This window comes from Mustela putorius, unplaced genomic scaffold (assembly GCF_011764305.1).
Source record: "Mustela putorius furo isolate JIRA1106 unplaced genomic scaffold, ASM1176430v1.1 tig00003923_pilon_pilon_pilon, whole genome shotgun sequence".
NCBI classification, from domain to species: Eukaryota; Metazoa; Chordata; class Mammalia; order Carnivora; family Mustelidae; genus Mustela; species Mustela putorius.
This window is the reverse complement of record NW_025422068.1, coordinates 12,312,195-12,335,770: the sequence shown is the minus strand read 5'-3', so window position 1 is coordinate 12,335,770 and position 23,576 is coordinate 12,312,195. Positions and strand designations below refer to the sequence as shown.

The window sequence follows — 23,576 nt, the reverse complement described above, 5'->3', positions numbered from 1 at the left end:
GTGCTTAATACAAAATGGGAGATAAAGAAATATTAGTTTGCTTCCCACGGGATTATTTTTAGAACTGAAGAACAAAAACCCATTAGGACAATAGGACCAAAAAAAGCTATAACTAAAATCAAATTCAGTAGATCTTTTGAAGTAAGGGAAGATAGGAGGGAGGAAGAGAGATAGAAACGTTGAAGGAAAGAAGGGAGGGAGAGAGGGAGGGAGGAAGGGAGGAAGGGTGGGAAGAAGGATGTTTTTCCACATCTTTGTGTCTGGGGAACAGTTTCCCCCAGACACAGAGATGAGCTATGTTGATCTAACCAATGGTGTCTAAGCCTGCCCACAAATACCCTGTGTATATGGAGCTTTGAGACACTAGTGTGGGGGCCCTAGAGCCCCTGTAGACCCAGCATTATGAATGAGGAAGTATTCACATGTTTTTCCATAGGAGCCACCACTTGTCCAGAAACCATGAACTTTATCTCAGACCTTGACACTTGTGTTTATTTAGAATTCTTTTCAATCTATATCATGTATCCTTTCTGAAGCTACTTAATGGCCTGCACAAAAAACCTTGGGCAATGCTTAGGAGACATCAAGGACAGAATCACTGGCTCTCAGTTTTGGAAAACATCCTGTCCAACTTCAGGGCCTCAGGTGTCTGCACAGGTAAGGAGCTTGCTCCCCCATTTGTAAAGATTTCCAAAGCATGAGAAGCCACAACATTCTTCAATCAGTTATTTTAGAAGAAAACAACATCTCCACTGGGGCATCTTATTTTATATCCATTAATCATAAGGACTTTGTTAAAGTGCTAGTGCAGGAGAACTAAGAAGTGTGGTAAATTGCCCTCCACCATCTTTTCTCCTGATGGTAGATAACAAGTTTCTTTAGATGTTTCCTAAATGGAAACCATTTAGGTTTTATTTAGCACAGTCTACAAATCACTCAACTTATAGTTAAAGTAGGTCTACCAACTGGCATTTCCAACTTATCAGTTGAGTTACACTGGCTTTTGGTGGCCAGCTGAGCACCAATTTTGTTTGTTTGTTTGTTTGTTTATATTTTTTTAATATTGTATTTATTTGACAGAGAGAAATCACAACTAGGCAGAGAGGCAGGCAGAGAGGGGGGAGGAAGCAGGCTCTCCATGGAGCAGAGAGCCCAATTCAGGGCTCGATCCCAGGACCCTGAGATCATAACCCAAGCCAAAGTCAGAGGCCTTAACCCACTGAGCCACCCACGCGCCCCTGAGCACCAGTTTTAAAGAGGTGAGATTTCAGAGAGCTGTCAGAATGTTGTCAAAACAAAATAACATGGTGTAACAAGCAGTGGCTTCTGGTTAGACTGGATTTGAACCCTCCATTCTTGTGTCTGTTATCTCTGAACCTTGGATTTTTACTCTATAAAATGCAGATAATAATGCCTACCTAGAACACATGTATTTAGCACACCAAACACAGTTCTGGCACATAGAGCAGCCTAGTGGGTAAAACTATTAAGACCATTAGTGTATTCAGATGAAATCCCAACACCATGTCAAGTTGTGGAACAAAGAGAGTCTTTCCTCTCCCCCAGCCACTCCAACCCCGGGACCTGTCTCAACAGATGACAAAAGTGCTCACAGGTCAAGACACTCTCCATGTGTCCCTAGCACTAACTTCAAATTTTTCCTGTGGCTACAGAATGTCAAATAAGTCAGCAGAATTTTGGATTGTTCATCCATAAATCAAGCCAAGAGCAAGACACCACATGGTGGCAGTTTTATTCTCACAGAGTCTGAGCCACATCCATAAAAGACCACCACCACACCGTGTAATAAAAGAAAAATACCTGCCAGTGCTTCTGTGCACATATCAAAAACCTAACTACTCATCTGGAGAATTTGCTGTTTGTGCCAAGCTGTCCACTGCTTAGGAAACACCTGACTATGTATGTCCCTTTGGATCCTATGATATCCAGACTAAGGTGGTTTTGATGCTCTAAGTAGATGTAAATTTTCACTACTTAATTTTCACTACTTTAAAAGCACCTCCTTTAGTGAACTGTATGAGCTTTGGTCTTTCCCTTCACTTCTATCATGAGTCATGTTCATTCATTTAATCATTCAACAACACAGTGCCAATCTTGGTACTATGGATATTTGGGGCTAATTAGCATTCTGTTTGGGGGCTATACTGCACACTGTAGGATGTTTAGCAGAATCCCTGGCTTCTTCCCACTATACACCAACCCTTCTTCTGAGTTATGAGAACCAAAAATGTCTTCAGCCATTGACAAATATCCCTGGGGTCAAGGAGGCAAAATCACTCCTGATTGACAATCTCTGTGCTAGAAGGGTTCTTAAACTTTAGCAAACACTGAACCAACTGGAGGTCTTGTTAAAGCAGTTATGAGCCACTACCCAGTGTTTCTGATTTGATAGGTCTCTGTGGGTTCTCAGCATTTGCATTTTGATGAAGCAGCTGATGCTACTGATCTAGAGACCATATTCTGGTCTAGGAGATCTGGGTGTCAACAGTTGGCATATCTGTCATTCCTCTGTGAAATCCCTATTTAGTGTTTCCAGATTTGTCTGCAGATTAGAATCACCTAGAAATCTTTTAAGCCTTCCGAAGATCTGGACATATCACAGACCAATTAACTCACTAATTCTGAAGATGAGGCACGTACATTAGTATTTTTGGAAACTCCTCAGATCATTCTGATGTGCAGATTTGGGGGCCAAATCTAAATGCCATTACATTATCTGGGATTTGAAGTTTGGGGGCTAAGTAATGTGTCATCCCAGCACACATATCCTGTAAGTGTCAAAAACATCATGAGCACTGATCTATGAAGGACTGCAATCATACTCTTTGGGTAAGAAAATAGGGCAAATTCAGTTACAAAAGCTTTGCAGTCACAGCATTCTGAAGTGGATAAAGGAAAGCAAGAAACAAGCAGCAGCTCACCCTATTTATAGTAAAGGTGGTTAAGGCATGCTGTGGAAAACAGAGCTCTAAGGGGGAAATGGTATACTTTCAGAGGTGTCTTATTGAAAAGAGATGGGTGTATGGACTCAGCTTTCACAGACTTCCATACGGACTCCCCAAGAGATTGTTTCATTTCTGAGCCACAACGTGGAGCCCTGGAAGGACATGGAAGAAGGAGAAAAGTCAACAAGGGACAGTGTCTTGATGGAAACTGCACACTGGGACAATGTGAGGTGAGTGAGGGAAAGATGGGAGGTCAAGAAAGAGAGAAGTAATTTAAAACCATTGCCCCCATTCATGAAGCCCCACATTTGACAAGGGGTAATTCCACAACTTCTGTCAAATTTTCCACCATTTAAAAATCTCTAACAATATGACAGTTGTTTGATTTTGGGTTTTGTTTTTTGTTTTTTGTTTTTATGCAGCGTCTTTCTCCATAAATGAGACTTCTTGAATTATAAAAACCAAGGCTGTGCTTTACTTTAAAAAGGAAAAAAAAAAACAGTTAAACTGTAGGGGGATAGAAAATATCATATCATTACAGATAAATCATAGAAGAGAGAAGGAAGACTAGTTCTAGAAATACCTGACAACATAAAGTATGTTGTTTACATTAAAGATCCCTTTTTTGTTCATTTTAGTGGTTTTTTGATGCCTGTTGCATACTAGTTCAGAGATACACAAGCTAGAGGTAGTAGGAATAGAAAAATATATCCTCTTCCTCCAGCCTAATATATTCACCCTAAATAATTATTCTGAGACATGCACACACATGTACTTCATACACTGCAATGCAAATGTGTGTGTGTATGTGTGTGTGTCTATGTCTGTGTGTCTGTGTGTGTGTTAATAATTAGAAACTGCCATGAAAAGAAAAATCAATAGTGCCAGGACAATCAATAATTTCTAAGAACAGTTGCTTACGCACAGCCCCACAAAGGGCTATTGAACTCAGTTGGCAATACCAAAACCCGCCACTTAGGTAACAGTGTTTATGTGGGCGCGGTTGTGCTTTCTTTCAATTATTCACCACACACATCCCATAAGCATTGACCAGGGACTATGCAAAGTGTTTTCTGTGGAGAAATATAAAACAAGGAAAGGACAGAGTCCTTAGTCATAAGTAATACTCAGTCTAGGTGTTCAATGGAGAAGCCCTCCCCATCACAACAACCACAACCCCGTCCAAGCTTTCTGAGAATAAAATTTGTAGAAGAGAAGTCTCCAAATGGGAGAGACTAGGAGCTCTTTGCAGGTGGGTACAATTATCGACCGTATGATTATTTTGCAAAACTAATTTGCTTAAGTGAGGAAGGGAAGTATCCTAATATTTACTGAATACCTATTATGCAAAAAACACAACCTCAACATTTTTCTAATTCAATACTCACAAAAACCCTGAGAAGCAAGTATCATGACACCATTTTATAGAGAGAGATAAGCAGAGGCTCAGGGTCATAAAAGTAGTAATAAGAGTCGTGGTGTTAATAGCAGCTGACAAACTGTATTCTTCCTGCCTAACTGTACCCCAAGCACTCTACAGGTATTAACCACTTAATGCCTCCAACAGATTTCAACAATTCTGAGATAAGGAGCTTGAAGCTGAGTAGTCTAAGTTATAGAGGTAGTGAAGTTGGGTCTTGAACCCAAGCAACCTAACTCCAGAGACTAGATCCTTAATCACAATGGCTTGAACTTGGTAAAATCTGCAAAGGACATTCAGACAACTCTGGGTCAAATTATTACAGATTGAAAACATGTGAGTTCCTTTTCTCTTTCATTTGCCTTGGTGGAAAAGGAAGCAAAGGAAAGAAAAGTAACTGAAAATAATGCCCTAGGAAAAAAGTCTCCAGTCAGAGGTGATTTTTCCCAGCACGGAACATTTGGCAATGTCTGCAGACATTTTTGTTTGTCACAACGGGGAGGGAGTACTATTGGCATCTAGTGGGAGAGTCTAGAGATGTTGCTGAATGCACTGCCATGCACAGGATAGTCTCTTATAGCAAACAATTATCCATTTGTTGTGCCAAGCCTGAGGAAGCCAGCTATAGAACAGTTAGGAGGATTTGGGATCTGGCCTGGAAGTTCAAAAATTTGTTGACCAAGGGTCATACTATGTATGGATAAAATTGGGGTAATGGGTGAGGTTTCCTCCAGCTGTAAAATCTAGTGGTTATGAGAATTTTGAGACACCAAACAATACAAGCTGTGTCTGCAAAATGACAAAACAGGGAAAACATGAGACAATTCTCTTCAGGGGAATGTTTTCAAATGCACCTAGTCTCTTTTTATGTCATGCTTTGGTGAAGTGAACAGATCAGCAGATGATTGCCATAAAAAAAGGTAATTTTCTACAGTTCCCAAAAGGAGGGGGCATGCAGGGCCCCAGAGGAAAGGAAGCATCAGGGTTGGTCAGGAGGCAGAATGAATGAGAAGAAAGCATATGCAAAAGCTTTTACATAATTTTTGTGGAAAGGACTGGGTAAGGCAACAGATGAGCAGGTTTAGGATTTGATAGTTAGAATCATTTGGGTGGGCTTTGAGCCACAGGTATTGTCTTTAGTTGTCTGAAACCTGTCCCTAGAATGATTATGGCAGAGGGATATTGTTCCAGAATGATAAAGGGAGGCAGAACAGGGTATGTACTCAGGATTGATTCATTTTCACACCAAAGACATTAGCCACTGCAAGTTGTTCACCATCTTTATGAATTAGCACCCTTAAGAGGAACAGTCCCTTCCCAGGGACTGAAAGACCTCAAGATGTCAAAGCATCATCAAATACATAAAAACAGATGCAGTATATCACATCTTCACTAAAAGCTCATCTTGAATGTTTCAGTTTAACAGCATTAACTTCTTGTGCTCAGCTCGAGAGAGAAACTTTGGAATGGGCCCTGCTGTACTCTGAACACATTTGATTCATCACTAAGGAATCTGTATAACCTGGCATGAGCATCCTGGAAATGGTGAAGTTTAAGGTGATAGATAAAGTGGGTCCCTTGGCATAGCAAGGAATGCCAGGATGAGCATTGAGGAAAACCTTTTCCTAGCATAGCTACCTGATTCCTATTTGCGGGACCTAGGAAAGCACAGGATTCTAAACTCCTTCAGAAGCTATGGGCAATGGTTCTCAACTCAGACCATATGTCAGCCTAGCCTGGGAGCCTTAAGAAACATGGGTGCTCAAGGCCCACGCCTAGAAATTAGTTTCAGGGAAACTGGAAATGCAGATCACCCCTAGATTGCACGACTCTGCTGGTGAATCTGAAGGACATGCAGATTAGGGCCACGGCCTGTCACATCTCTGACATGCGGTACCTCTACAACACTTACATACCCCTCTAGGCCTGTCCCAGTGACCCAATTTGTCAACCAGCTCCAACATTCTCTCATATTCTCAACTCATTCAGGAACATGGGGAAATTCATTTTATTTATCTTCATTCTCTCCATTTAAGTCATTTGTTATCTTGAGCTCAGAAATATGAGCCAGAATTCAAACCATTCCCTAGGATTTGGGATCCTAAAACCCAGGAAGCCAGCAGGCCACAAAGTCTGGGAATTTTCCTGGTGGGCAGATCTCTGCTGGCTCTCTTGCAGTGGTGTGTTTGGTCTGAGCTCATCCCCTCATCCATACTTTCTTAAAACTGCCTTTGGGTGACTTCTTTCTCATCATAGCTTAATTTGACATCCATTGAAATTGACTTTACCTCAACAAAAGTAATTTGAAAAAGGAGAACTTTAAGGAAGATACTTCCAGGGGCAACTACCGAAACTGGCTCACATACTCGTATTATGAATTTCACAGGTTAATGCTTACAAAGAGGCCTATTCTCTATCAAACAGGTTCATAAGGGATCTTCTTACTAAGGTAATAGACTGCTATAGCAAATCCATTGAAATGAGGTCATAGCATGAAGATAAGGACAACATACTGCCAAAATCCTTCCTAAGAGCAGTTACTGCATCTGAGCACAAAGGGCATATTTAGGACACCTGGGGGTCAAGATAACAAGGTCAAGATGGCAGTGCACAGCCATGCTAACTGATAAAATGTACCCTGTCAGCCACTGTCACAGCCTCTCAGCTATTTCATAGAAAAATTAATCACATGTATCTCATGTATCTACAATGAGAATTTTGAACCACATAACTCACATATTTGTGGATCAAGTGCTTAGACTTGGCATGAAAGTGTTTGTTTTTGAAATTTTGTCCTGTGTGCATATTTACTTGTTTATTTAATTATTGGAAACACTACTAAGCGTGTGTATTCCACAAAACACGGGGTGTTCTAATGTACTATGGTTCTTTTTTAGCTTTTTAAGATGGAAAATTTGATCATTGGTTTTCAGTCTTTCCTCCTTTTTTAACACAGGTATTTTGTGTTAGAAGTTCCCTTCTGAGCATGTTTTTGGCTGCATGCCAAGTCTTTTATAGTGGTTTTTCAACATGAAATAATGCCAAGCCTATAAAAATTTGCAAGAATATGAGGAAGAATTCCCACAGCCCCTGTGCCAGCTTTACTTAATTGTTGCTCTTTGCTGTTTTCATCCATCACCCCTCTCTAACTCAGAGTGGATGCTTCTGAGCTATTGGTGAGTTTGTTTCTTCCTCCCCACAGTGAGTCTTGGCAGGAGGCAGGCAGAAGGGCCTGGAACCACTCCTCCACCATCAGCTTTGTCCTCACGAGCCTTTTTAATGAGAGCCCGATTCACCTGTTCCTCTTCAGCATGGTTGTGATAATCTACACACTAGCCATGGCTGGCAACACTGCCATGGTCTTCCTGATCTGGGCTGATGCCCGGCTCCACACACCCATGTATTTCCTCCTCAGCCAGCTGTCATTCCTGGACATCTTCTTCACCTCAGTCACGGTCCCCAAGATGATAGCAGGCTTTCTCTTTGGCTGGACTAGCATCTCATTTGTGGGCTGTGGAGCACAGATGTTTTTCTTCATGTTCCTTGGGGCTGCTGAGTGCCTCCTGCTGGCCCTCATGGCCTATGACCGCTACGTGGCCATCTGCAACCCTCTGCACTACCCATCACTCATGAGTCCTCAGACCTGTCTGCTCATGGTGGCCACCTCCTGGCTGGGAGGGTCCCTCAATGCCTCTATCCAGACAGCAATGACCCTGCAGTTCCCCTATTGTGGCTCAAGGAAGATTGAACACTTTTTCTGCGAGGTACCTTCACTGCTGAGGCTGGCCTGTGCTAACACAGCTGCCTATGAGCAAGTCCTCTTTATGACAGGTGTGGTGGTCCTTCTGGTGCCCATTGCCTTCATCACCACCTCCTATGCCCTCATTCTGGCAGCAGTGCTTAGGATGCATTCCGTGGAGGGGCGTCAGAAGGCCCTAGCCACCTGCTCCTCCCACCTAACAGTTGTCAACCTCTTCTATGGGCCCCTCGTGTATACCTATATGTTACCTGCATCTTACCACTCTCCTGGCCAGGATGATGTTGTGTCTGTCTTTTATACAGTCCTCACACCCATGCTGAACCCTGTTATCTACAGTCTCAGGAACAAGGAAGTGACAGGAGCAATGAAGAAGGTGATAAGGGAAGTGTGGGGTGGGTAGGACTGCTTAAGACTCAGGAGGGGGAGTCCTCCTCTTCTAGGATGTCACTGTGGCTCCAGGAGTCCATTCTAGGATTTCCTTCTGAAATGAGTAGTCAAGAATCCCAAATCTACATGAAGGCAAGTGAGAGAGGCTGCCTCATTCCCTTACAGCTGCTGCCCTTCTCTTCAGAGAGTTGTCCAGATTGTCAGTGTCCACTTCTCACTCCTATCCCCCACCTCAACAAACTCCAATCTGGCTTCTGTTCCAGCCATCCCTTGTTCAAAGTAGCAATCACTCATGATCTCTGTGTCACTAAATGTCCAAGGGCATCTCTTCTCTCCAAAAGATCTCCGAAGTCCTTTGTCTTCAGCTATTTTCCCAAACTTCTCCTTCATCCATCTCCTCCAGCTACATTGGCCCTCTTGCTATTGATCAGAATATCTAAGCAAAATTCTAGCTTGTGGTTCTCAACACAGGTTTCCTGATGCCTGAGTGCTTTCCTCCACATTTTTGCATGGCTTTCTCCTGCACTACATTTAGAAACTTTCAAATGTGATTATATCAGAGATGCCTGCAATTGTCCACCCTGTCCAAAATATATCCTCACCCCATTCCACCATTTCTTTCTAAATCAATTTGCATACTCCATGTTTCTTTTTCCCGTTAGAATGTACAATTCAAGGTATTTGAGGCTTTAACTTTTAGTATTGTGCCCTCATCAATAAATATTTGTTGAATGAATGGACAAGCCCAAAGAACATTTCTTACCTAATCCCAACAGCATTATTAGTTCCTTCTTGAAAATATTCCTTCCTTTGGTAGTGACACCACATTTCTGGCTTTTCTCCTACTCTGGCTCACTCTTTCACATTAAGTGATAACCTGGTGCTAGACCCTTCTTTTCTCAGTCTACAGTCTCTCAAGTCTCTCTCATTCAAGGTCATGGTTTCAAGTTGCTACCTAACACCAAAGTCTGCCATACATATTATGGGCCATGACATGTCTCCTCCAAGCTCTTCACCACTCAACTCCATCTCAAAACCTACACTGGATGTTAGTCTCAAATTCATCATGTAAACAAACAAAGTCATGATATCTCCTTCAGCGCTGCTAACTGAATGAATGCTTCACCAGGTCATCAGGTTTCTGTCACCACCCACATCTAATCCCTCACTAAATGCTTATGATTCCATGAGATGCAATCCTTGGGGATGCAACTACTACAATTATAGTCCAAAGATACAGTCCTTCTTTACTTGGATGATGCAGGAATTTCCAAACAGAGCTCCCTGCCTTCTTTCACACCCCACCCCACGTGAACAACCACAGCTTGTTCTTCCAGGATGTGTCTATAAACAAAAATGTCACCATGCCACCAACTCCACTTCCTAACCTCCCCTGAAATCCTTTTAGCAGTCCTTTTTGCTCTTACATGTATCACCATCTAACATAGAAGGCAGCAGGGAGGCAGGGAGGGAGAAAAGAACAGTCCCTGGTTGCAGTCTTGTACCTCTGAGTAGACCAAACTTTATCATCCAAGCCTTTGATTATAGAAAGTGACAAGCATAGTGATGCTATGAAGTGATGCTAAAATCACTTCCTGTTTTCTTAAGACATCCCTAAAAGTCTTCAAAGGTCAAGAGTCATCCTTAAATTTCAATCTGCATCCTTTTTACTGCAGCTGGATTAATTTTCTCTAAACTGACTCTTCATAAAAATCAAGAACAGGGGTGCCTTGGTGGCTCAGTGAGTGCCTTCTGCTCCGGTCATGATCCCAGGGTACTGGGATCGAGCCCCACATCGGGCTCTCTGCTCAGCGGGGAGCCTGCTTCCTCCTCTCTCTCTGCCTGCCTCTCCACCTACTTGTGATCTCTACCTGTCAAATAAATAAATAAAATCTTTAAAAAATAAATAAAAATAAAAATCAAGAATGCAATAAGGAATTGCATTCTCACCCAAATACTTCCACCACATTCTCTCTCCAAAGAAGGAATTTACTCAGGAAAGAGTGAGTTCTATTCCAAGGGGCTATGTGGCCAAAATGTTATAAATACATGCCCACCATCTGATTCCAGAACAGGATACCTTCACCACCACAATCCCCTACCTCATGCTCCATAAGCTTGACCTTACACGTCCTTTGACTTCTTAGCACTTACCCAAATAAAGAAGAAAGCCATAATTTACAATTAGTAATACATCTGACCTCATGCTCATTAAACAGGTGGGTAAGCTTTGAAAAAGGACATGGCTGAGATAATTTGTCTATTCATCCTTCCTGTGACACAGGGAGCAAGTTGTTCTCTAATATCCAGTTTTACCCTCTTTAAAAATATACCCAATTTTAACTGAGTGAAACCACCTGAAATAAATCTATTTCCCAATCACCAAAGCAGCTAGGTATGGCTATGTTCCTAAGGTGTGGCCAGTGCACCATAAGTGTAAATGGTGCCTCCCAGCAGTGCCCTTAGACATCCAGGCAGGATCACACTCTTCCACTCTTTCTTATTGGCTACATGACGTGTAGTCATGTCAGAGCTCCTGCAGACCTCCTGTACAAGAGGTAGAAGCCAGCAAATGAGAAGGGCAAATTAACAATAGAGAAGGAAACTTAAGTTCATTATCATGGAATTAAGTGACTCTTCTGGTTTTCTGGCACTTGCTGTGAACTTAGTCCTCACATCTTTTCACAAAACAAACATGACAGGAAGAGAGCAGGCCCTTTTTGTGGCAGAAGAGAAATTATTGTGGGTCTCCAGATAGCTGGAATGCCAGGAAAAAGCTTGCTGACAAGTAGGTTCAAGTGCAGTAGGGAACACATCAGAAGGCAACACAGGGACTTTAAGATCAGTATCTGTGAGAATTTGATTTCCACGTGTAAAAAATGACAAACTCCAATCAGACCTGGAACTTACTTGAGAAAATACACATCTCAGCATTTCCAACTATAATGTAGGCCACAATTTGTTTTCTTTATTTTATTAGAAAAGAAAGAAAGAAAGTGTGAAAGCATGAAAATGGAAAGATTTTAAAGCTGACTTATCAGGGAATATTTGCAATGTGACATAGTGAAGCCTAGCTCTGTTAGACACAAAAGATACCAAAATGAAGTGGAGAAGCTCAAAGTTAAATTTCAGGACCAATGAGGGCAGATGCTAGCATAGTAGAAAACATTTTTGCCTGAGAAGAAAATGGAAGAGGGATAGTGATAACTCAGGAGAAAGTGACCAAAGTACCTAAAAATGACCAAATCCTTTCCAAAACAAACAACATTATAATTATTACAATGTACAATCAATGTGCAGTTACAATTACATTGCAATATATTACAAACTTGCCCGCCATTTACAGATTAGATTCCTTTTTGGGAATATAGTTCCAAGTTTGTGACTGCAGTTGATGAAACAATGAGACAAATACAAGTTATCTGTACACATTCCCTTCACACCCAGTTTTTCTACATGCACTTGATAAGACAAGACCTATCAGGGCTGAACTTTTGTCTGTTTTTTTAATCAATTATCTTCAATTTTTAGATCATCCTGGATCATAGGAGGTAATAAATTATTACTGAATTAATTTAAATTATCTGTCTGGGGACGCCTGGGTGGCTCAGTTGGTTAAGCAGCTGCCTTCGGCTCAGGTCATGATCCCAGCATCCTGGGATCGAGTCCCACATCGGGCTCCTTGCTCAGCAGGGAGTCTGCTTCTCCCTCTGCCTCTGCCTGCCATTCTGTCTGCCTGTGTTCATTCTCTCTCTCTCTCTCTCTCTCTCTGCCAAATAAATAAATAAATCTTTAAAATAAATTATCTGTCTGATCAGTTTTTATCATCTTTTATAAGTCTAGATTGGAGCTAACTCTGAATTACGAACTCCAAGATAACACATTTTCTATAAACATACAGCTTAAAAGCACTTTGCTACTATGAAAAACAGTTTGTGTTTCCTCAGAAAAGCAAACTTAGAATTAATTAATAATCCAGCAATTCCATTCTTGGGTGTACATCCAAAACAACTGAAAAGAGGTGTGTCAAAGAAAAACTTATATATGAATGCTCAAGGTAGTATTATTTACAATAGACAAAAGGCAGAAGCAACCCAAGTGTCTATCTATTGATGGTTAAATAAAAATGGGACAAATTCATACAATAAAATATTATTCAGTCATTAAAAAAAAATGAAGTGCTGATGCATCGTACAACAGCTTTCAAGGATGAACTTTGAAAACATTATGCTATGGGGTACCTGGTGGCTCAGTTGGTTAAGCATCTGACTCTTGATTTTGGTTCAGGTCATGCTCTCAGGGTAGTGAGATTGAACCTTGTGTTGGGCTCTACATTCAGCAGGGAGTCTGCTGGAGATTCTCTTTCTTCCTCTCCCTCTGCCCCTCCCTGTGCTTGTGCTCTCTCTCTCTAAAATAAATAAATAAATTTTTTAAAGAAAATATTATGCTAAAGTGAGAGAAGCCAGACACAAAAGACCACACATTGTAGGATTCCATTTTGTTAAATGTCTACAGTAAAGACAGAGAAAATTCATAAAGACATAGATCAGTGCTACAGGTTAGAAGGACAGGAGAATGAGGTATGACTGCTTAATCAACTTGGGATGATGAAAAAGTTCTCAGACTAAATAGTAGTAAAGGTTGCACAACATTATGAATTTACTAATGCCACTGGTTGTGTATTTTCAAGTGATTGAAATGGTGAATTTTATGTTATGTTATGTGTGAAAGCACAGATAATCTGTAATCTGTAATCTCTCCTCTAACCACAACCAAGTAATTATAAAGTAACTAAATATTATAGTTTGTGCATATGTATATATCATATCAATATTTATATATAGTCATATTTATATCTCTACTTCACCATCCTTTGAGTGATACAATAATAAAATTTTGAAAATCATAAAGTTATATTCTTTACCTGCATAAAGCCTACAGTAGCTCAAAGCAAAGAAACTTGTCAAAGATAAAGAATCACATAATGATTCACATAATGATTCGGCTGTCAATTTCCAAGAAAAAATACCTCTTAACACTTATGTCCCTAAGAACAGAGCATTAAGCTCTGTTTTGAAACAATAACTGATCATTTTCCCAAATTATTGTCTGACCCCAAACCACAGAACCAGAAAGACCAGAAAACTTTAAGTAAGATAAAAGCCATACACACAAAATGAAAGGTAAAGAAGAAATTTTTGAATGAAGACAAGGGAATGAAGGTAGGAAAACACTTCCTATAGAGGAGCAAATAATTACATTTGACTTCTCTTTAGGAACAATGAAAGCAAGAAAGTAATGGAATGAAATATTCAGTGCTGAGAGGAAAAAAAAAGAAAAGAAAAACACGCATTAAAAAAGACACAGAGAACCTAGATTTCTGTGCCCTTTGAAACCTTCCTTCAAAGTGACAGAGAAATGAAGACTTGCATAGGTGAACAAAAATTGAAGAAATTTGTTGCTAGTAGACCTGTCTTGCAAGAAATGCTTTAAAAAGTACTTCAGAGAGAAGGAAAATTATATAGGTCAGAAACAGATTTATATGAGCTAAGCAAGAGCACCAGAGAATTAGTAAGTATAAATGAAATCAAAATTTATATATTTATCCTTTATTGATCTAAAAAATAAGTATTTCTTAAAAATAACACAGCAATAATGTATTTGACTGTGTATGTTTATATATATGTATATATGTTTATGCATGCTTATGTATAAATAAAATGAATGTCATAAATGATAAAAGGAATGGGTAGAAGGAATTAGAAATATTTTGTTTTACAAGATATTTCACTACTGTGAAGTGTCACAGTGTTATTTAAAGTGAATTTTGATTAATGAATCATTTGTAGAATAAACATTATGTAAAAGTATATTGTAAACTCTAGAAAAACCTTTTTAAGTTTAAAAAAAGTATAACTATGTAGAAGAATGGATAAAAGACCTCAACGTGAGACAGGAATCCATCAGACTCCTAGAGGAGAACATAGGCAGTAATCTCTTAGATATCAGCCACAGCAACTCCTTTCAAGATATGTCTCCAAAGGCAAAGGAAACTAAAGTGAATATGAACTTTTGGGACTTCATCAAAATCAAAAGCTTCTGCACAGCAAAGGAAACAGTCAAAAAAACAAAGAGGCAACCCACAGAATGGGAGAAGATATTTGCAAATGACAGTACAGACAAAAGGTTGATATCCTGATCTATAAAGAACTCCTCAAACTCAACACACATGAAACAGGCAAACATATCAAAAAATGGGCCGAAGATATGAACAGACACTTCTCCAATAAAGACATACAAATGGCTATCAGACACATGAAAAAATGTTCATCATCACTAGCCATCAGGGAGATTCAAATTAAAACTACATTGAGACATCACCTTACACCAGTTAAAATGACCAAAATTAGTAAGACAGGAAACAACTTGTGTTGGAGAGGATGTGGAGAAAGGGGAACCCTCTTCCACTGTTGGTGGGAATTCAAGTTGGTGAAGCCTCGTTGGAGAACAGTGTGGAGATTCCTCAAGAAATTAAAAATAGAACTTCCTTATGACCCATTGCACTCCTGGTTATTTACCCCAAAGATACAGATGTAGTGAAAAGAAGGGTCATCTGTACCCCAATGTTTAGAGCAGCAATGGCCACGGTCACCAAACTGTGGAAAGAACCAAGATGCCCTTCAATGGATGAATGGATAAGGAAGATGTGGTCCATATTCACTATGGAGTATTATGCCTCCATCAGAAAGGACGAATACCCAACTTTTGTAGCAACATGGATGGGACTGGAAGAGATTATGCTGAGTGAAATCAGTCAAGCAGAGAGTCAATTATCATATGGTTTCACTTATTTGTGGAGCATAACAAAAGCATGGAGGACATGGGGAGTTAGAGAGAAGGGGGTTGGGGTAAATTGGAAAGGGAGGTGAATCATGAGAGACTATGGACTCTGAAAAACAATCTAAGGGGTTTGAAGTGTCTGGGGGGGGAGGTCAGGGTACCAGGTGGTGGGTATTATAGAGGGCACAGATTGCATGGAGCACTGGGTGTGGTAAAAAAAAATGATACTGTTTTGCTGAAAATAAATAAATGAAAAAAAAAGAAAAAGAAGTTGAAATTGAAAAAAAAAGGATAACTGATATGATAAAAAGGAAGAAAAGGGAATCATATAAAATACTCAATTAAAATTACAAAATGCCAGAAAAAAAAAAAGGAGTGGAAAACAAAAATAGAAAGAAAGAACTAGGACCCCCCCCCCAAAAAAAAATTGGTAACCAAAATGTTAGATATCAGTGGTTCTCATTTTCCCCAGGAACATTTGGCACTGTCTGAGACATTTTTCACTGTGACAACTGACAGAGGATACTATTGGCATCTGGTGGATAGATGCCAGAGATGCTGCTAAGGCTCTAACCATGCACAGGACAAATCCCACAACAAAGATCTGAGAGTAAGTACCATGACTGAGAGACCCTGCTCTAGATCCAGATTTCCTGGGCCTGATCTCAACTTTTCCCTTGACTAGCTGTGTGATCCCAGGAAAATTATTCAACCTCTCTGTGTCTAATATTCCTCATTTATATTTCTCATTTATATTAATATCTATATTTAATACTCATAGGGATATCATTGTGTTAATAAAGAAGAGCCCCCCAAATGAAAACAGGCAAAAGTTGTTTATTTAAAGCTTTCAATGGAGTCTGCCACCATTATTTGTGTTTTGGAAGTGACTCAAAGCAGGCAGAAGAGTGTTAGAGATTTATAGTATAAAAAAGGGAAGGTTTCAGATACTCTCTGGATCTTGTTGGTGGGAAGGTAACTGGAGGCAGGGTAGCTAGACAGGATGGAATACTAAGTGATTTGGCTTTCTGTGGTTGGGCCCAAATTGAGAATGAGGGGGTGCCTGGGTGGCTCAGCTGTTAATTGGCTGCCTTCAGCTCAGGTCATAATCCCAGGACCCTGGGATCAAGCCCTGCATCAGTCTCCCTGCTCTATGGGAAGCCTGCTTCTCCTTCTCCCACTCACATTGCTTGTGTTCCCTCTCTCACTGTGTCCTCTCTCAAATAAATAAATAAAATCGAGTATTAAAAAATGAGAACAGGGGGGAAGAGTCAAAATGGCAGAGAAGTAGCAGGCTGAGACGACATCAGGTAGCAGGAGATCAGCTAGATAGCTTATCAGTCCATTGTAAACACCTACAAATCCAACAGGAGATCCAAGAGAAAAGAGCAACAGTTCTATAAACAGAAAATCAACCACTTTCTGAAAGGTAGGACTGGCAGAGAAGTGAATCCAAAGTGAAGGGAAGATAGACCACGGAGGAGAGGCCAGCTCCCAGCAAGCAGCAGACCAATGGAGCACAAAATCAGGACTTTCAAAACGCTGCTCCACAGAGGGACATCGCTCCAGAGTCTAAACCAGGGTGAAGCATACCTGGAGACAGCGTGGCCCCAGGTCCCTCAGGGTCACAGAAGGATCAGGGTTATCTGAGTGTTGCAGAGCTCGCAGGTATTAGAGCAGAGAAGCTGGCTACAAAGAGCCGAGGAGTGAGCACTCAACTTGGGGTTACCTTAAGCCATAATCCATGGCACAGGCCACTGCTCTCTGAGTGGGGTCCCAACAAGATCCGAGGAGACCCCCCTGGAAGAGCCCAGGGATCTGGGGGTTCAGAGACTCCAGGCAGAGCTGTGTGCCAGAGACTGAGATGCTTGGTCATGGACTGGGTGAGCTGGGAGTGCAGCCAGAGGCAAGGGAGATTGGAGTGATTGAGTGCTTTTCTCTGAGGGTGCGCTGAAGAGTGGGGCCCCGAGCTCTCAGCTCCTCCAGCCAGAGATTGGAGGCCGCCATTTTCACTCCCATCCTCCGGAACTCTACTGAAAGCATTCAGGGAACAAAAGCTCCTGAAAGGGAACCCGAGATAATTACTTAGCCCTGCCCCTGATAAGGGTGGTGCAATTCCACCTTGGGCAAAGACACTTGAGAATCACTATAGCATGCCCCACCCCCACCCCCAAAGATCAGTAAGAAATCCAGCCAAGACCAAGTTCACTTACCAAGGAGAAAGTGGAATTCCAGAGGAAGAGAAAGCAAAGCATGGAATTCATGGCTTTCTCCCCATGATACTTTAGTCTTGCAAAGTTAATATATTTTATTTTATTTTTCTTCTGCTGCTAAATTTTTAGAACTTTTACACCTTCCTTTTTCAAAATTTCTTAACTAGTTTATCTTAACAATACTTTTCATTTGAAAAATATATTTTTTTAAATAAACATATAATGTATTTTTATTCCCAGGTGTACAGGTCTGTGAATCACCAGGTTTACATACTTCACAGCACTCAACATAGCACATACCATCACCAATATCCATAAACCCACCCGCCTCTCCCGACCCCCCTCCCCCCAGCAACCCTCAGTTTGTTTTGTGAGATTAAGAATCACTTACGGTTTGTCTCCCTCCTGATCCCATCTTGTTTCATTTATTCTTTTCCTACCCCCCAAACACCACACATTGCATCCCCACTTCCTCATATCAGGGAGATCATATGATAGTTGTCATTCTCTGATTGACTTATTTCTCTAAGCATAATACCTCCTAGTTCCACCTCATCATCGCAAATGGCAAGATTTGTTTCTTTAGATGGCTGCATAGTATTCGATTGTGTATATATACCACATCTTTATCCATTCATCTGTTGATGGACATCTAGGTTCTTTCCATAGGTTGGCAATTGTAAACATTGTTGCTATAAATATTCAGTGCACGGGCCCCTTCGAATCACTACGTTTGTATCCTTAGGGTAAATACCCAGTAGTGCGATTGCTGGGGCAAAGGGTAGCTCTATCTTCAAATTTTTTAAGAACCTCCATGCTGTTTTCCAGAGTGGTCGTAACAGCTTGCATTCCCACCAACAGTGTAGGAGGGTTCCCCTTTCTCCACATCCTCACCAGCATCTATTTCCTGACTTGTTGATTTTAACCATTCTGACTGGTGTGAGGTGATATCTCATTGTGGTTTTGATTTGTATTTCCCTGATGCCAAGTAATGTAGAGCACTTTTTCATGTGTCTGTTGGCCATCTGGATGTCTTCTTTGCAGAAATGTCCGTTCAAGTCCTCTGCCCATTTCTTGATTGGATTGTTTGTTCTTTGGGTGTTGAGTTTGCTAAGTTCTTTATAGATTTCGGACACTAGCCCTTTATCTGATATGCCTTTTGCAAATATCTTCTTCCATTCTGTCAGTTGTCTTTTGGTTTTCTTAACCGTTTCCTTTGCTGTGCAAAAGCTTTTGATCTTGGTGAAGTCCCAATAGTTCATTTTTGCTCTTGCTTCCTGTGCTTTGGCAATGTTCCAAGGAAGAAACTGCTGAGGCTGAGGCCAAAGAGGTTGCTGCCTGTGTCCTCCTCAAGGATTTTAATGGATTCCTTTCTCACATTGAGGACCTTCATCCACTTTGAGTCTATTTTCATGTGTGGTGTAAAGAATGGTCCACGTTCATTTTTCTACATATGGCTGTCTAATTTTCCCAACATCATTTGTTGAAGAGGCTGTCTTTTTTCCATTGGACATTCTTTCCTACTTTGTCAAAGATTAGTTGACCATATATTTAAGGCTCTATTTCTGGGCTCTCTATTCTGTTCCATTGATCTATGTGTCTGTTTTTGTGTCACTACCATACTGTCTTGATGATGACAGCTTTGTAATAGAGCTTGAAATCCGGAATTGTGATGCTGCCAACTTTGGCTTTCTTTCTCAATATTCCTTTGGCTATTTGAGATCTTTTCTAGTTCCATATAAATTTTAGGGTTATTTGTTCCATTTCTTTGAAAAAATGGGTAGGATTTTGATAGGGATTGCATTAAATGTGTAGATTGCTTTAGGTAGCATAGACATTTTCACAATATTTGTTCTTCCAATCCAGGAGCATAGAACATTTTTCCATTTCTTTGTGTATTCCTCAATTTCTTTCAAGAGTACTTATAGTTTTCTGAGTATAGATACTTAGCCTTTTTAGTTAGGTTTATTGCTAGGTATCTTGTGATTTGGGGTGCAATAGTAAACGGGATTGACTCCTTAGTTTCTCTTTCTTCTGTCTTGTTGTTGGTGTAGAGAAATGCAACTGATTTCTGTGCATTGATTTTATATCCTGACACTTTATTAAATTCCTGTACAAGTTCTAGCAGTTGTGGAGTGGAGTCTTTTAACTTTTCCACATATAGTATCATGTCATCTGCAAACAGTGATAATTTGACTTCTTCTTTGCCAATTTAGATAACTTTAATTTCTTTAGTTGTCCGATTTCTGAGGCTAGGACTTCTAGTACTTTGTTGAATAGTGGTGGTGATAATAGACATTCCTGCCATGTTCCTGACCTTAGCAGAACAGCTTTCAGTTTTTCTCCATTGAGAATGATATTTGCAGTGGGTTTTTCATAGATGGCTTTCATCATATTGAGGTATGTGCCCTCTATCCCTACACTTTGAAGAGTTTTGATCAGAAAGGGATGCTGAACTTTGTCAAAAGATTTTTCAGCACCTATTGAGGGTATCATATGGTTCTTGTTCTTTCTTTTATTCATGCATTGTATAACATTGACTGATTTGTGGATGTCGAACCAACCTTGCAGCCCTGGAATAAATCCCATTTGGTTGTGCTGAGTAATCCTGTACTGTTAGATCCTATTGGTTAGTATTTTGGTGAGAATTTTTGCTTCTGTGTTCATCAAGGATATTGATATGTAATTCTCTTTTTTGATGGGATCCTTGTCTGGTTTTGGGATCAAGGTGATGCTGGCCTCATAAAATGAGTTTGGAAGTTTTCCTTCCATTTCTACTTTTTGGAACAGTTTCAGGAGAATAGGAATGAATTCTTCTTTAAATGTTTGGTAGAATTCCCCTGGGAAGCCGTCTGTCCCTGGGCTTTTGTTTGTTTGGAGATTTTTGATGACTGCTTCAATCTCCTTACTGGTTATGGGTCTGTTCAGGCTTTCTATTTCTTCCTGGTTCTGTTGTGGTAGTTTATATGTTTCTAGGAATGCATCCATTTCTTCCAGATTGTCAAATTTGTTGGCATAGAGTTGCTCAAAATATGTTCTTATAATTGTTTGTATTTCATCGGTGTTTGTTGTGATCTCTCCTCTTTCATTTGTGATTTTATTTATTTGGGTCATTTCTCTTTTCTTTTTGGTAAGTCTGGCTAGGGGTTTATCAATCTTATTAATCCTTTCGAAGAACCAACTCCTAGTTTTATTGATTTGTTCTATTGTGTTTTTGGTTTCTATTTCATTGATTTCTGCTCTGATCTTTATTATTTCTCTTCTCCTGCTGGGTTTAGGGTTTCTTACTTGTTCTTTCTCCAGCTCCTTTAGGTGTAGGGTTAGGTTGTGTATTTGAGACCTTTCTTGTTTCTTGAGAAAGGCTTGTGCCACTATATATTTTCCTCTCAGGACTGCCTTTCCTGTGTCCCACAGATTTTGAACCATTGTGTTTTCATTATCATTTGTTTCCATGAATTTTCTCAATTCTTCTTTAATTTCCTGGTTGACCCATTCATTCTTTAGAAGGATGCTGTTTAGTCTCCATGTATTTGGGTCCTTTCCAAATTTCCTCTTGTGATTGAGTTCTAGCTTCAGAGCATTGTGGTCTGAAAATATGCAGGGAATGATCCAGATCTTTTGATACTGGTTGAGACCTGATCTATAACCCAGGATGTGATCTATTCTGGAGAATGTTCCCTGTGCACTAGAGTAGAATGTGTATTCTCTTGCTTTGGGATGGAATGTTCTGAATATATCTGTGATGTCCATCTGGTCCAGTGTGTCCTTTAAGACCTGTATTTCCTGTTGATCTTTTGCTTGGATGATCTGTCCATTTCCGTAAGGGGAGTGTTAAAGTCCCCAACTATTATGGTATTATTTTTGATGTGTTTCTTTGATTTTGTTATTAATTGGTTTATATAGTTGGCTGCTCCCATGTTAGTGGCATAGATATTTAAAATTGTTAGAGCTTCTTTTTGGACAAACACTTTGAGTATGATATGGTGTCCTTCCTCACCTCTTATTATAGTCTTTGGCTTAACTTCTAATTGATCTGATATGAGGATTGCCGCCCAGCTTTCTTTTGATGTCCATTAGCATGGCAAATTGTTTTCCACCTCCTCACTTTACATCTGGAGGTATCTTTGTGTCTAAAATGAGTTTCTTGTAGGCAGCATATTAATGAGTTTTGGTTTTTTATCCATTCTGATACTCCATATCTTTTGATTGGGGCATTTAGCGCATTTACATTCAGTGTAACTATTGAAAGATGTGAATTCAGTGCCACTGTACTGCCTGTAAGGTGACTGTTACTGTATATTTTTCTGTTCCTTTCTGATCTACTACTTTTAGGCTCTCTCTTTCTTTAGAGGACCCCTTTCATATTCCCTTAGGGCTGGTTTGGTGTTTGCCAATTGTTTCAGTTTTTGTTTGGCCTGGAAGCTTTTTATCTCTCCTTCTATTTTCAATGATAGCCTAGATGGATGTAGTCTTCTTGGCTGCATGTTTTTCTCATTTAGTGTTCTGAATATATCATGCCAAATCTTTCTGTCCTGCCAGGTCTCTGTGGATAAGTCTGCTGCCAATCTAATATTTTTACCACTGTATGTTACAGACTTCTTTTCCTGGGCTGCTTTCAGGATTTTCTCTTTGTAGCTAAGTCTTGTACATTTTACTATTAGGTGACGGGGTGTGGACCTATTCTTGTTGATTTTGAGGGGAGTTCTCTGCACCTCCTGGATTTTGATGCTTGTTCCCTCTGATGTATTAGGGAAATTCTCTCCAATATACCTTCTGCTCCCCTCTCTCCTTCTTCTTCTTTTGGAATCCCAATTACTCTAATGTTGTTTCATCTTATGGTATTACTTATCTCTCAAATTCTCCCCTTGTGGTCCAGTAGTTGTTTGTCTCTCCTTTGCTCAGCTTCTTTATTCTCTGTCATTTGGTCTTCTATATCACTAATTCTTTCTTCTGCCTCATTCAGCCTGGCACTAAGACCCTCCATTTTTGATTGCACCTCATTAATAGCTTTTTTTATTTCAACTTGGTTAGATTTTAGTTCTTTTATTTCTACAGAAAGGACTTTCATTTCTCTGGACGAGAGTTCTCTAATATCTTCCATGCCTTTTTGAGCTCAGCTAGCACCTTGAGTATCATCATTCTGAACTCTAGATCTGACATCACCAATGTCTGTATTGATTAAGTCCCTAGCCTTCCGGACTCCCTCTTGTTCTTTCATTTATTTATTTATTTATTTTTGTGGTGAGTTTTTCTGCCTTGTCATTTTGTCCAGATAAGAATATATGAAGGAGCAAATAAAATACTAAAAGGGTGGCAAAGACTCCAGGAAAATGTGCTGTAACCAAATCAGAAGAGACCCCAAATCGTGACTGAAGATAAACGGGATAAAAAGAAGCTCAGAAAAAAATTTTTTTAAAGAAAACAGAGGGGCCAGGATGCGGGGGATGTAGGAGGATGCGCCATTTCAACCTGTACCCTAAAGTGAGCTGATTACCTGTCAAAGAACTCTGATCACCCATGATATTAGCCTGAGATTATAATTATACACGTCTGGATCTCTACGGGGGCAGAAGACGCCAGTGGGCAGGTAAAGTGGAGTGGGAACTTCGAACTGATATCAGAAGATAAACAAAAGGGGGAGGAAGCCACTAGAAGCGACCCATTGTAAAGTAATACCTTAATATGAGAGTGCCCTGCGATTAGGGACCAGCATTAACTTGGAGTCTGTTTGAAATCACTCAAAAAGAGCAAAGAATCATGGGGGAAATTGTGGGAATGGGGCCATAGGGACAGGGGCTTAAGTCCCCAGATCCAGGACAGCCATCCCAGGTGCTGAGCCCGACAGAATGTGGCGAAGAAGCTAGGTCTTGGTCTCTGAGCTGCCAGCTTCCCTGAGAGCATCTGGGTGGCAGCTCCCATGAGGGGCAGGGAGCCTTGGTTGCTGGCAGAACCACAGCCTTTTAAACTCTCCATGCATGGGCTGCCCTACC

General features: G+C 40.4%; 1 protein-coding gene across 1 annotated transcript; it reads left to right on the top strand.

Annotated features, from left to right (window-relative positions):
• Positions 1 to 3,128: 3,128 nt before the first annotated feature.
• Positions 3,129 to 8,546, top strand: LOC101691334 (olfactory receptor 2Z1-like). Its single transcript, XM_013050515.2, has 2 exons — positions 3,129 to 3,196; positions 7,589 to 8,546. Exons 1-2 carry the CDS (start codon positions 3,129 to 3,131, stop codon positions 8,544 to 8,546), a joined length of 1,026 nt encoding a protein of 341 aa, XP_012905969.2.
• The last annotated feature ends 15,030 nt before the right edge of the window (positions 8,547 to 23,576 follow it).